This window comes from Azolla caroliniana, unplaced genomic scaffold (genome assembly GCF_043228905.1).
Source record: "Azolla caroliniana isolate FFs.n. ecotype wild unplaced genomic scaffold, voAzoCaro1.0.p SCAF_7, whole genome shotgun sequence".
Classification (NCBI taxonomy): domain Eukaryota; kingdom Viridiplantae; phylum Streptophyta; class Polypodiopsida; order Salviniales; family Salviniaceae; genus Azolla; species Azolla caroliniana.
Window position 1 is genome coordinate 5,939,223 of NW_028230442.1, and position 14,795 is coordinate 5,954,017.

The 14,795-nt window shown below is 38.9% G+C and overlaps 1 protein-coding gene across 1 annotated transcript; it reads right to left on the reverse strand.

Moving 5' to 3' along the window:
- Window positions 1–457: 457 nt before the first annotated feature.
- EMB1273 (embryo defective 1273) lies at window positions 458–4,261 on the reverse strand. The gene is made up of 4 exons (XM_087322996.1): window positions 4,130–4,261; window positions 1,901–1,965; window positions 1,403–1,756; window positions 458–935 (listed from the first exon to the last, which is right to left on the reverse strand). Exons 1-4 carry the CDS (start codon window positions 4,149–4,151, stop codon window positions 759–761), a joined length of 618 nt encoding a protein of 205 aa, XP_087179122.1. The 5' UTR covers window positions 4,152–4,261; the 3' UTR covers window positions 458–758.
- Window positions 4,262–14,795: the final 10,534 nt, after the last annotated feature.

Here is a 14,795-nt window from a genome sequence, read left to right on the forward strand (position 1 = left end):
TGATAACCATCAGCATGTCTTATAACAAGAAAAACTAATAATAGGTATTCTACATGCTAATTATAATTATATTTGAAGCTTATAGCTTACACGATGTATTTTATCATGGTATATGGGGATGGATTAAAACTACATGAGCATTACCTAAATATTAACCTATTCTTAATCGAGCCATTTATTTGAACTCCATACCTGGACAAGACATGAAATAAGCATCTTGCCACATCAATCAGTAGTTTTATTTGAATCAACAAGAATTTACAAAAGTGCTTACAAATTCTTTTTAACCATTCATACATTTTGAGACAAGCGCTTGGAAAATTGTTAATCGTTCATAGAAATGACATATTCTCGTAAGGTTACTATATGTAAAGAATGAACTAAATTGAAAGATACATGAAGCATAGTTATTGTCAAGCGCTTGGAAAATTGTTAATCGTTCAGAGATAATGACAAATTCTCTTAAGGTTACTATATGTAAAGAATGAACTAAATTGAAAGATTCATGAAGCATAGTTAATGTGTGGAGCTTTGAGGACAGTAATGGAAACATGACCAAGTGTATTTCACTTAGCACATGCAGCCTATCGTGTGAGAAACACTAATCTTACATCCAAATATCAGTTACAAAGGTTCCCAGCATGTTCCCAGCAGACGCAGAACCCCAAACATTTGCTACTCATTATCACCAAAATTTGTTCCCTTCATAAAAAAACTCAAAAATGTTGCAAATGATAGGAAGAACGATGACAATTCCTTCACGCCAACTCCTGTTTCTGCTGCCTATACAGCAGGATGAGGGTCTGCACCAATCCCGCATTCGCGACATGTGGTAAAAACACAGCAGCCCAGGTGGGATAATAGGGACCAGGAAGCTTCATTAGAAGAAAGAAAGAGAACATCACCATCAAAGGCCATGTGGTTCTCCCATTGTCCTGCAAGGCACTTTCACACTATGACGGTAGACGAGAAAAATATGTCAAACCCAAAAAAAGAAGCAGCATATTGCAAAAGTCCATCAAATGAAGTAGCAGAAGAAGCAAAACACAGTCTCATTTCATCTATCTCCAGTTCCACCACTATTTTACACCTATAGTTGACTTTACATGATGCTATCTTAATTTTTTCTACCTCCAACCCCACAATATTGTGTGCGGAGCATACCTCCAGCAGAAAACTGGAAAGTTTTTCAACCACTTTTTGCTTAGACTGGTTCACCGATTCTGTACGTCAAGGAGAGCAGGGTTTCTAAAGAGAGATACAAGAGAAACCGCACTTTTCTACAAGTTTATGCACAATGTAGGGTTCCGGAAGGGTTTCTTCCATCCAAAAGTGCTAGAGACGTAATGGATTCCTCCTATGTAGTATGAAAAGAGTGTGAGGATCACGAAAAGAGTTATACCTGAAACTGGACATCAAGGAAAGCATTGCCAACAACTTTTGCAATGAGAAAGCCAGTGAGCATTCCAAGTGGTATGAACAAATCCTTCTTAGCCAATAAAGTAAACAAAATTTCCCTCACTGCGGACACAGCCAATAGGGGAGGCATGAGCCACTTGAATGGCCCCCACCCTAGATCGATCGTACGCTCCACGAATCGTCTGCCTGCCTTCTCCCATGGGAAACTTTGAACTGCTTCGCTAACATTTCCAGTTAATGATGTTGCCACACTTTTCTGGTTCCCACCATCTTCATGTGATGCCTTAAGTTGACAAACAACATTTCTCCTTTCACACACACAATAGGAACTAATGCCCTGAAAAATGTGTCCATTACTACGATGACATGAGATCAATGACAAGAATTTCCAGAAAATTCAAGAAACATATATTTATGTGACATAAATATACATATTTATATGTATATGTACTGATACTTGGCTACAGAATTAGCCCTCAACCTGTATTCTGTTCACGATCTGCCCTGAATGTGTCCTTGATGAGCTTTTAACTGAATGCAAGACACCTAAAGGAAAGAATGCATTTAGTACGTGAACCATAATTTTCTTGATGCCTAAATTTATAACTAAAAAGAATCTTCTTTTTTCCAATGATATTCTGATGCAGACCTACTGTAGAATAAGGATGATATGCGGACATCAGAACATTCGTATTTTCTTTATTACAAAGATACTGAATTTCTGATATGCAGACATAGGACCTACTGTAGAATAAGGATGATAAGCAGAATGGGGAACATCTGGATTTTCTTTATTAATATGGCATGAGAAGTTATGTACCAAGAGAGTGAAGCTATCAAGAAGGTATACTAGTGAAATCTGCATATTAGCTGACAAAGCAAAATTGACCAAGAGATGAACACAGAACTGTTACAGTGTTGTCAAGTTATTCAATTTGCTGTTGAAAACCCAAATAGTTTGGAACAAAACCTTTGAAAAGACACAGATGGGACACTCTTTTACAGTCCGAAACAAAAATCTTTCTGGAGCTACCACTTCCATGATGAGATTCTAAGAGATCAAGTGGTTTGAGTTCAGCTCTAATAGTATTATGTCAAGAAAATGTGATTGCACATTTTGACACACGACAATATATTGTGGGCTATATTCAAGAATCTCAAAGATTACTTGATTGCTAAATAGTTTTCTGGAATTGATATACTCTAAACACATGTATTAATTTTTAAGTAGATTGTAACGTGTGTTCAAGTACAAAGTATGTTGTTATTTTTGTGTTCAAGAAATTCCCTCAGTTAACCACATGAGCATGCATACACATTTAAGATATTAAAAGACAAATAAGATGCCAAATCAGGTGAACAAGGCCATAAGATGGCATACGGTTAATGCACTGAGGCAACATACCAACAGGCAAACAAACATGAAGAATCAACATCAAGTCAATAACTATGTGAGAGATTCTGAGAGCCAGTTCCAATATGTAAAACCAGGTGAACTAGGCAGGCACAATTGAACTCGTTTTTCTTTATATAATGAAGGCACAAATACACTACAAAAATCTCTTCTTGTCCACACAGCGGATGAATCTAAACTGATAGCCTCTATCATAACCCAAACTTCCACCATGAAGAAATAAACCTCTATAGTCTGAGGTTATGCTAAATTCTCGTTCTTTACAAACAGCCTATTTGGCCATTATGTTTCCTATTAGTGCTGCACTCCCAAATATCTTCACCTAACAATGTTCTTCCATTGAATTCTCCTAGCATAATATCAATACTCTTGTTAAATACCTTGAAACATAGAATTTTGCCCCTCTTAGTTTTCCATGCAAAAAATAGCCTACTTTCCATAAGCATTATAGCAATGCAAACTTGAACCCTTCCTTTCTTTCATCTTACTTGTTCTTCAACTGCAATTGTTTCTTTCTAGTTACTTTGTCTAATTTCGCTGTAGATTGTTACTCTCTTTTAAAGTTCTTTCCATACATTCTAATATTAACACATGGTTTTTGACAATACTCCAGAAGAGGAGGCTCTAGGCCAATGCTCTTATAGTGCCTCATACATGTCATGTTTTTGGCACCCCTGGGGATGTTAAATTCACCCTCTCCCTTTCCAAGACCCACCCATAGGATGACAACACTTCACACTCCAAATCGAAGCATATTCCACTATTTGAAGATTGCTTTCCACCCTCACTCACTCAATGGATCAATCTCATATATCATCCCATATGAGTTAGCTATCACCATACCAAATTCAAGGGAGCTGCATTTTATCCTTGTTTGAGAATAGGAAAGATTAGTGAAAAAGTCAGCATTCTTATGGAGGAGATTCTTGTTGGTCTATGGGCCGTGTTCCTGTGGTCTCTCCAAACTGAAGTCAATAAGATATCATCATCATTATCACCTCTCCCCAACCTCCCAATCCTCTCTTGAGATAAATCATCATCATTATCATCTATGCTTATTAAGACAAAAGAAAAAACCCTGCTCCTTGTTCGAGTATATCCACATTTCTGGGATCAATTTCGTGACAAGCATCACAAAAGTATTGCTCCTTGTAACGCAATCGGATGAATGGAAATCACAGCACAAAGGCATGTGTCACACGGGTAACCTTGGGTTCCTAAAACAAAACAAAACAAAAAGAAAAACAGAACAAAAAAGTGATGTGGGAGGGAAGAGAAACAGAAACGGTGACTCACCCGGAGCAACGAGTAGATGCATCCTTCTGCAGAAGCTCGGGGGAAAGAAAAGAAACAGAGAATCACGCAGAAATCCTTTTGGGAACAGGAGACGGGAGAGAGAGACAGACAGACAGAAACAGGGGAAGGGGCTAACTAAACCAGCATTGTGTGGGTTTAGTGTTAGATCAAACAATTTTCCTTTTATTTCCCAGAATGCCCCTCGGTTTTCCTTATTTCTCCCCCATGCCCTCCCAATGCCACCCATCTGGCCTTTGCTTGCTTCGCACCAGCCCCAACAGACACATCAATTACTTCTACAAATATCACTCTCTCCTCCTTTTGTCCCATGGGCCAGATTTGATCTTAGAAGACGTTAATCTGTGTGTGTGTGTGTGTGTGTGTGTGTGTGTGTGTGTGTGTGTGTGTGTGTGTGTGTGTGTGCGTGTGCGCGTGCGCGCGCACATGCTAGCCATGTAAAGAGTATACAAGTATATCACAAAAGTTGAGAATATATGTGATCATAGATTGCTCAAACAAGCTTGGAACATTGTATGCAAGGTACAAAACACTAATAAGATCAAAGACCTCTTATTCGGCTAGATGCTTGACATTATGAAATGGATGGGGTGTAAAAGATCTATTGGATCTCTTGGATGATGTTATGAAGTATGTGATCATTAAGAATAGATTACTAGAGGCCCTAATTATGAAGTGACGTGATGCTAAAATGTCAAAACGGAACAATTACATTGCAAATATTAGCCCCTAATATTGGCCCCAATACAAGGAGAAAATGGCAAAACTTATCCAATTGCATCTCACTACCCCCATAAGCCTTGGCTCTTGAAGAGCCTTAACACTTCTTCAAACACGTTCGCACAAGTTCGGTGTTGAGGTAGCATCATGGAATCATCATAGAAACAAGGTATGCAATGGAAACTTACTGGAGGATGAATATCACTTACTTATCCCACGCTCAGCGTACAAGGTAATTCACGAGAAATATGATGAGTTATACAATATTCCATCTTTCAGCACATATGAGAAGTTAATCATAAATGTTATTGTGATTCCATTTTAGGTTGGGGCTTTCCACTTCCATAGACCTTTTATTGCTTCAAGTAGTTCCACTTATGCAAAGGCCAGAGTCTAGTTTATTTGCTTCTACCTAGTTAATGATGGGTACTACATGTGAGAGAAGAATTCTTTGAACACCTAACACCTTTTGAGTTTGTATAATCTAGCACTAAATATTTTCATGCAAATTGGTGTTGGATGTGAGTCTGCTTCCCTTCTCACATTTCACATATTTAATTGTTTCTTTTTGTCCAAAACTATGTATCCTTTTTTAAAGAAATTGTCGCAAAAGTATCCATTCTCACTAAGACATTTGACGAGCACATTTGTCTAGAACTATGTAGCCCCGAATCTTTGGGATTTTATTCAAGGGGAGATTGTAGAAGTCAATGAAATAGTTGGGCTAAAGAGCATGGAATTATGCGGAATGGATGCATACCGAAGAGGATGAATATTCTTGTTGCTTGAATATATATCAATTTACACCACTTAAACACAATATTTTATCGTCTCAACTCTCGAGAATGTACGATGATTAACTTAACTTAAAACTTCTCATATATGTATAGGGAGAGATATCTTAACTCTCAATGGTTGTTTGACAAGTGAAAGCTCGTGTGATATTCTCTCTTATCACTATCGTCGTCTTCTTTTTCTTCTCTATCATTATTAGTTTTCTTCCTCATTTTACACTCTTGCTCCTTAATGATCCATATTCAAGTTTCTAGAACCTTCCTTAAAATTACACATATGACCTTTGATATACATATAGGGTCTATATTAATTCATAATGAAAACAATAATCTTTCTTACTTTTAGACCAATCCTTTTTTGAATTCACAACTATGGCCTAGACATTTGAGATGCTACAACTTAGTCTTTGAACGTTTCATTGATACATTGCCCTTATTACTAAGCCTAGTTGTTGGTGCCAAAATCCACCAAATTTGCCTCATCAAGTGTGAGCTTCATGACGACATAGATTTGAAATCTCATATTTGAGATAATTGTCATTAACAATCAACAGTGTTTGACCATGAAGAGGCACATCATCATATTTGATTCCAAATTGCAATTGGATCGATATTGGTGCAATATTAGAAAGTTGAGATGTAAAGTAAATCCATAGATTAGAACAATATTTTGCATCATTACGTTGGATTCCAAATTGCAAGTATGATAAAAAAGATTAGTGGATGATTAGAAAGTTGAGATATATGGTCAATCGATAGATCACAACAATATTTTGCATATTGGATGGAGTTTATCATGTACCATCAAGTTTGGCATACTATTTAGAATGTGATACATGATAGAAAATATAGTTTGCCACTTTCATATATAATTGTGCTCTCCACATTTAGCATATTACAAATTATTGAGCAATTGTCTCTAAAATCTAAAGTATTATTGAAATCTCCAAATATAAAAGTATTCTAAACCACATATCAACTCTTTATTTTAAAGCTTGATGCTTCGAGACCACACTTGATGCGATGGATGCCCATCCATGTACAATGAATGTCATTATAAGCCAGAATGGGATTAAAAATCTCTTGCTTTACTATTGTTAACAATCATAAAGCATTTCCTTGGCTGACATAAAGTATAATATAGCCAGCAAAGCATATTGCTTGACCAATACATTTTCTTATGGCTTATGTTATTGACCACACTATATTGAGCAATTGTCTCTAAAATCTAAAGTATTATTGAAATCCCCAAATATAAAAGTATTCTAAACCACAAATCAACTCTTTATTTTAAAGCTTGATGCTTCGAGACCACACTCATAAATTTCTCCACACTTGATGCGACGGATGACCATCCATGTACAATGAATGTCATTATAAGCCAGAATGGGATTAAAAATCTCTTGCTTTACTATAGTTAACAATCATAAAGCATTTCCTTGGCTGACATAAAATATAATATAGCCAGCAAAGCATATTGTTTGACCAATACATTTTCTTATGGCTTATGTTATTTGACCACACTATATTTGGTGGGTGGAACTTGAACATAATTCCAAAATAGTTTCCATTTAACATAGTTATAGATCCCCCTTTAGATTTTGGAAACACACTTGAATTTTAGATGGGCCATGTGATAAAAGTCAAATAAGATAGTTATAGGCCATGTGAGAAAAGTGGATGCTTAGCATTGAATCACTATAAAAATACCTGAATTCCTAGAATCCCCCCCCCCAAAAAAACATTTGGATGAATGAAAATAAAATAAGCTCCCCACGATTAGTTAAGATGCCTCTAACTATCTCTACAATTAGTGATCCTCAGCAAAAACCCAATACCATGAAATAGAAAGGTTGTTTTTTCCCCTAAAATTTTGTTGATTTTTAGTCTCAAATTTCTCAAAACTATACTCCATATTGCGTTTTAGATTTATAGTTAGTTGCCTATCATCATTAATAAGAAGTGCCTCATTCCCCATCAAAACTTCCCATTGTAAAAATGTGGTCTTAGTGCAATACAAATCTTCTACCTTTGTGAGGTATAATTTAATTGTCTTCTCCCTCTTTTCCTCCTAACTCCTCTTTGCTGGCGGTGACTTTACTTCTTCTAAAATCTATTTCATTGTTACAATATCTTGTTCTAACATCCTACCAAAATTCAATCTTCTACTCCAATTTTGGGTGGCAAGTGGTAAGGCGAGACAAAATGACCTGGGGACTGAAAACAATGCAACGCTAAAGGTGTTAAAGGGCAAATTTCAGATATTGAAATGAGTTTAGGCAAATTAGATTGATTATTAATGCATGATTATAAACAGCTCCAATTTTCATTCCAGCTACTTTTGTTCATTATCCCTGGTATGCCATACCTCATAAAAATGAGGTTGAAAAGGCATCACCAATTCTCTTATATATTTCATGAGTCCATCATTAAGGAGATGCCTAGATGAATTTAGGCAAATCAGATTGATTATTAATGCATGATTATAAACAGCTCCAATGTTCATTCCCACTACTTTTGTTCATTATCCCTGGTGGTATGCCATGCCTCATAAAAATGAGGTTGAAAAGGCATCACCAATTATCTTATATATTTCATGAGTTCATCAAATAAGGACATGACTATAAGACCGATTTAAGATGAGTCTTGACGTTCAGCAATTCATAGTCAGTTATTAGGATCTCCTTGAACCTCACATTGTCATCCATAACATCACTACATACTTCAAACAAGTGTGTCAATAACATCGTCTGGCTAGAGAGTCTCTCACATACTTGCAATAGATTCGCTGCTTCGGATCGCGTCAACATTGAGATCCTCGCCGCAATCTGTTTGAATCGGCATTGAAGCTCTTCGTATGCCCTTCCGACCACAATCATCACGAGCTTCAGGCTCTCCTTCACTAAAAGATGATCTACAAATGAGTCCATGGCCATCGATGCTTCCTGAAGGAACTCGTGGAGGCACATAAATTGCGTGACGAAATTCGCTGTGGGCAATGCCACGATGTGGTCGGATTCGCAATCCGACCTAACAGTATCACAGTTGAAGAAAAGCCCTAACATTCTTGAGGTTTGGATCCATTTCTCCACAAAGCCGGCGTACCAACGGACCCAACCCGATGCCGACCAAGAAAGAGCGGAATCCCTGTCTTTGAAATTCGACATATTCAGGCAATTCCGGCCGCTACTGAGCTCTCTATGGAAGCTGATCTGATCTTGGAACATGAAGCCTCCTTCACATAGGCATCTATGGATGAGGATGAGGCATTTTAGGGCGACGACCCAGCTATGTGTCTTGCTCAGCCTTCCCATAATCATCTGCACGCAGCGGGAAACGCGCACTCGGGATTGCGACCCGATGCCGACGATGATTTGAGCGACCGCCGCTTCATCGGGGAGCATTTCTTGGTCATGATTGGTTGCGCGAAGCACAGGGACAAGGGCAAGGCTTACCTGATTGTGTTGTGATTTGGCGATGGCAGAGGACCATTGATCTTGCACGCGATTCACGTGCCGCTTGATCCAGCGTGCCATGATGTTTGGGGTCTGCTAGACACTCAGGACTCCGTCTGTCTGTCTGTCTGTCTGTCTGTCTTGTCTGAGTCTCTTCTCGGATGGGCAGCTATGGCGGCTAGAAATTTGTTTCTCATTGCTTCTCAGGTCAAATCTGCCCCTACCCCATACATACATACATACATACATACATACCCCATCCCATGTATGTATGTATGGGCCATGGCTTTACACTCACATACATACATATACTTGCTCTCCTATAATATACAATATGTACCTATTGTCAACACTCTGCTCTCCAACTGCTAACAATCAGCAACGGTTCGGTTCGGTTCGAGAGGGTCAAAACCGAACCGCTTTGGAACCGAACTGTTTTACATTTTTTCAAAACATGAGCCGAACCGAACCGAACCACAAAACCGTTTAAACCGAACTACTAAAACCTTTTTTTCAAACCGTTAAAACCGCGGTTTCGTGGTTTGGTTTCGGTTTTCAACTTCGATCAATTTTTAAAATTTCAAATATTTCATTATTTTTAAATTTTTAAAATTTTAAAGATGCTTCTAAAATGTGAGAATAAGGTCTAAATATAAAAAGATTGTTTAAAAACACTTTTTTTAAAATAAAAAAATAAAAAACCGTTTTAAACCGCGGTTTCGGACAATTGAAACCGAACCGAACCGTTTAAACCATTAAGCCGTGGTTTCGCGGTGCCGATTGTTAACCACCACAAAAGGAGACCGCATATGTCCGCGTACCCCTGCCCATCAAACCCATGAAGCATATGTTTGAGTACCCCACCCATCGGACCCATGATGCATGTCCGGGCATGTGGCACGACACCATGGATGAAACCGGGCATCCCCTGCCCCTGCACAACCCAATTGAAAAACACTTTATACTTCTGTCCACTATATGCACCTAGCATTCCATCCTAACTTGTTAACCTATCACTCGTCGTCCAACAAAAATAATACCAAGATGATTGGGTGCCCACTGTTGGATTATCTTCTTGTTTTGTTTTCATCAAAGTCGACCGGGAAATAAAATAGTACAGCAGGACAACCATGTTGTGCAGAATGGAATTGGTTACTCGTTTTTTTTGCAGGTAGCTGCTAGCTCTACGTGTTTTGACGTGTTGTTTTTATTTAGTTTTTACTCGGTGGCAATCTTACTGATGAAGAAAGATAATGAAAATTGTCTTCTCACTTACTTGGCCCCCAACCTTAGGTAGCGCAAGGTTAGAAATTGTCGTATAAATGCACACAAACTCTTCGAGTTCAACCTTCATGCAATTTCCATAGAAACAAACCATTGTGCAAACTTGCACAAATTCTTTCAGTAAAATCCTCATGTTGATTTCAATCAACTCATTATGAATAGTTGCTATCTTGGTGATGCCATGCATAAGAAGACATTGTTGTGGTATGGTCATATTTTCTTTAAAAAGTTTGTTTATGTTAGAGGTTACTTTTTTTGTGTGTGTGTGTGATAGATTAATTTAATTTTTTGTAGAAATAAAAGGATACCCATAAAAGGTACACCATCAAGGAGTTACAATCCAAATAGTGTAAAATGGAAAACGAGTAGCAAAATTGAAACAAATAGCGGGTTTCCTTCAAAATCACATTATTGTGCAAACCAAGATTGTAGTCTTTTATTTTTGAAAGTTTCATGAGAAAGAACAAGCGATTTATAACCTTTGTAAACCGAACTGTGGGAATCCAACCCCCTTCAAGACACTTTTTTTTTTCCAAAAAAACACTACTTCCCATTAGTTAGCAAACAAAGTACATCAAAGTTCAGCCATAATCAACAAAACTCACACCACTCCACACAAAACTAAGCATAATCCCCCTCTTTTTACATGGTAACCACATAATTACATCTTCTGTCCACTAATGGAAGCCAATGACGAAAACAACCATCTCGGTGCTTGGTAGTTCCATTTAGGCCCTGATGCTGAATTTACCATCATAGGAGAACGACCCCATTTCAGCAAAAACTTTGACCGAGCCCTTTCTGCTTCACCCAAGTTCCCTTCAATTGAGTTGTATCGTCCGCGCAGCCAAGATACTAGCTTGAACCAAATGTTTAGCAACACTTCACCGTGTGTGAGTTTTCGTTGCTAAAAAACATACATCGTCTGATCCAAATGTGCCAGACCGAGAAGCATGCCACCAACATCCATATCTCCTCAAAAAAACCAGAGTTTGTACCAGGTTTCATTCCAACACATTTGAATACACTACCACCCTGCACTATAATTCCATGACCATTTGGATTTAGTTGTTCCGCCCAGCCTTCCCTAGTTAGCTTCAAACCTTGTAAGGAGCCCCACACAACTCTCCCATTCACACCGCATGTTGCCACTATCCTGAGACTTCTACCCCAAATGTTGATTGCCTCTGCACAGTTCCAAAAACAGTGAGGTATCGATTCCAAAGAGTGACCACATAACTTACAACCAGCCTCCCCACCACGACACCTCATCCACTCCCCTACGGGTATCGCCTTATGACTAAGAAGCCAAAACCAAACCTTTATTTTTTCTGGCATATCCAATGCCCAAAGTCTCCTCCAAAATGACCATCAACAACCTTGTTTATCAGTTGGGTCACCTTCTCAAGCCTACCAAACTGACCCTCACTCCTCTTCATTCTGAAAACATCCCAATCTCTTACTGAACTAACATTGTACCCTAACATGCGCCCCATGGCAAATATTTTTTCTGTCCAAGCATCATGCCGTCTTCGCTTCTAATCCTAGGGTTCCAAAATAGCAGTTGTCAAAGTTGTTCCTCCAATGTTTTCAGTTGTATTAAGACCAACCCTTCTTTTACACTTGACCAGGCCATCATTATGGCACATGCCACCCTGTCCTCCATGCTAGTTGGTACTTTCATCTTTAGATCTGGACTAAACAACCACCACATCTTTACCTTCCAAGGGCCGCCATTCCTCGGACACCAAAGGTCAGCTTTGTCCCTAAGAAGCATCTTCCACAATTCAGGTCCAAGTTGTAAACATCGCACAAGTAGCTTACCGAGTAAAGCCTTACTTTGGTGAACTGGATCCACCAACCCAAGTCCACCCTGGTTTTTCGCCTTGATCAAACAACTCCATGCCACTCTTTAAAATGCTCAGGTAAGCGTCCAACAGCCCATGCCTCATTAAGACCATCAACCAATTCAACCTTAATCACTTCCCAAAAAATTTCAAAAAAATCTCTTGATAATCCATATGAGACTTCAATGTGTACCACAACCAGCTAGATTACTTGCCCATATGCTCCTTATCTTTCTTCCCACTTCCACATCCTCAAAAAGCTTAATGTTGATCCTCATGTTGTAGTCTCTTTTTGGCCTCCTCTGGTTGACTAATGTAATCTTAACCGTCATATGATTAGAGTAAGCTGAACCAACGATTATTTCAACATTGTTACCATATTTTTCAAGTTCTGAACTTATGTATATTCTGTCTATGCGAGATATGCAAAAGCCATTTATACCGCCTACTCTTGAAAAGCTTAGCGAACTCTGAGGCTTTTTTAGTACATACCACGCATCTTTCACTTCTAATCGTCCCATCAACAAATCCCATGCAACTAACTCTAACCCTTGGACCACTGTATGAGTGCCACCCACCTTGTCCTCTGTGTGCAAAGTCATGTTAAAATCCCCTGCAAGAATCCACGTATCTGCAAATGGCAAGCCATCAACCAATTGCCTCCAAAAAGGGGCCTACAAAGTTGATGAATTAGGTGCATACACATTTATTATCCCAACTATACATTGATGCCATCTGACAGTCACATAAATGGCATGTCCCTCCACTATGGTGTCCTGACCCATGACAACAATATCCGGATTGTTCCTAATAGATGTACAAACACCTCCTTTTCTACCATGCTCACCCTCAATTGGGGACCAAAAAGTATGCCAATCCCCCTCAAGAGGATTGCCAATACTCAAGATTCTGTCCGCACTCAAATGATGCTCTTGCAAGAGCAAAATGTCCGGGATCCCCTTAAAGCACGGGGATTTGAACTCTTGACGGAAGTTCTTCCTTTCCATCATGCATTTGCTTCCACCAAGACCTTGTATGTTCCACGTGATTAATTTCATGAAATCAATTGTGAGGTCTCCCAAGAAGGACAAAGTCCCTCCCCCTGAGTCCATGCCCAACCTCCCTCATTGATCTTCTCCCATCCTAACACCACATCCTGCCTTATATCTTCTTCCAGTTCCTCCTCATGGAAGTGTAACACCTCATCGAGGGAGTCTACCTTCTCCTCTAGGCATAGTAGTAGTTGCTTTTTAATGCAAGCATTGTTGAAACTCCCACATATCATTCCAACATTCATCCACATCGACATCCACTCATCCCCACTCAAGGTGATTGGCATGTTGTTAAAGTATTTGTGCGCCTTGACTTCTATGGAGCTAGATATCCGTGGCATGTTGCTAGCCGAAACCTCCAGGTCCATCAGGCCAAATGAGAAGCCTACTTTCGTCAACTTGTTTTGTTCAGCAATAATCACATAAACCCTCAGCCCTAGGGCTTCCTCATGACACAAATCAGTCAGTCTCGTGAGAGCCTGCTGGCTAAACTTGCACCCCATGCCTAGTGTGCCCCTTTCCAATCTTTTGGACCTAACAAAATTGACAGAAACTCTGACAGGTGCCTCCCTACTTACTTGTCGCGACTCTTGCGGCTTCTGAAATTCGGAAGTGGTGGATGATCTTTCTTGACATCTCCCATTGCATAACCATTTTTTCATTGCTCTCAATCCAATACTTCCACTTTTACCAATGGAGGAGGGGGAGATCATGACATTTTCTTGTCTGAGCTGTGTATTGTTTAGGAAGACATCGGGTGTGCACGCTACCACCTCTTCCACATTAGTTGTCCTTTGATCCTGTAATAGGACCTCCTCTTCTTGCAACACTTCAAAACGATTCCTCAAATCTACATGAGGTGAAGCTATGTTTCCTTCTTGTTCCAATCCATTTTTACGTCCCAAAACAAGAGTCCAAACGTTGGCATTACCCCTTCAAGACACTTTTAACAAATGAAAACAATCAATGAAATTCACAAATTGAAAATCATTAGCCAACGAGTGGATTGAGAAGAGCACAAGAGAATGCATTGACTCCGCAAAAATTGTGAACACCAACCTCACCAAGGGTCCAACAAAAAATGAAGAGTGGATTTCGTGCATTTCGACCTACTTCATCGAAGAATCAAAGAACCTCAGTGTAAGAAGCAAACATAATCCCCACCATGGCAAACAAAAGAGATTGATAATGTCTTGTTTATACACTTAACAGTCAACAATATGATTGCTTAAAAATTTATCAAAAAGGTTGTTTGTTAGTACTTATCCAATATAACATCATGAATACATAAGCGTTCACAATAGTGCAAGACCAAGAAAAAGGAGATAAAACAAAATTGAGTCAAGAGCTTTAGGCCAAATGGTTGTCCCAATGTGAAAGCAGACAACATTTTTGTAAGTGAGATGTAAAAGTTGCTTTTGTGACTATGTGGTTTTATTGTTGGATCTTTAATTTTCTCTCTCTCATTTAACCTAACCTAGAGCTCTCTCCTACCT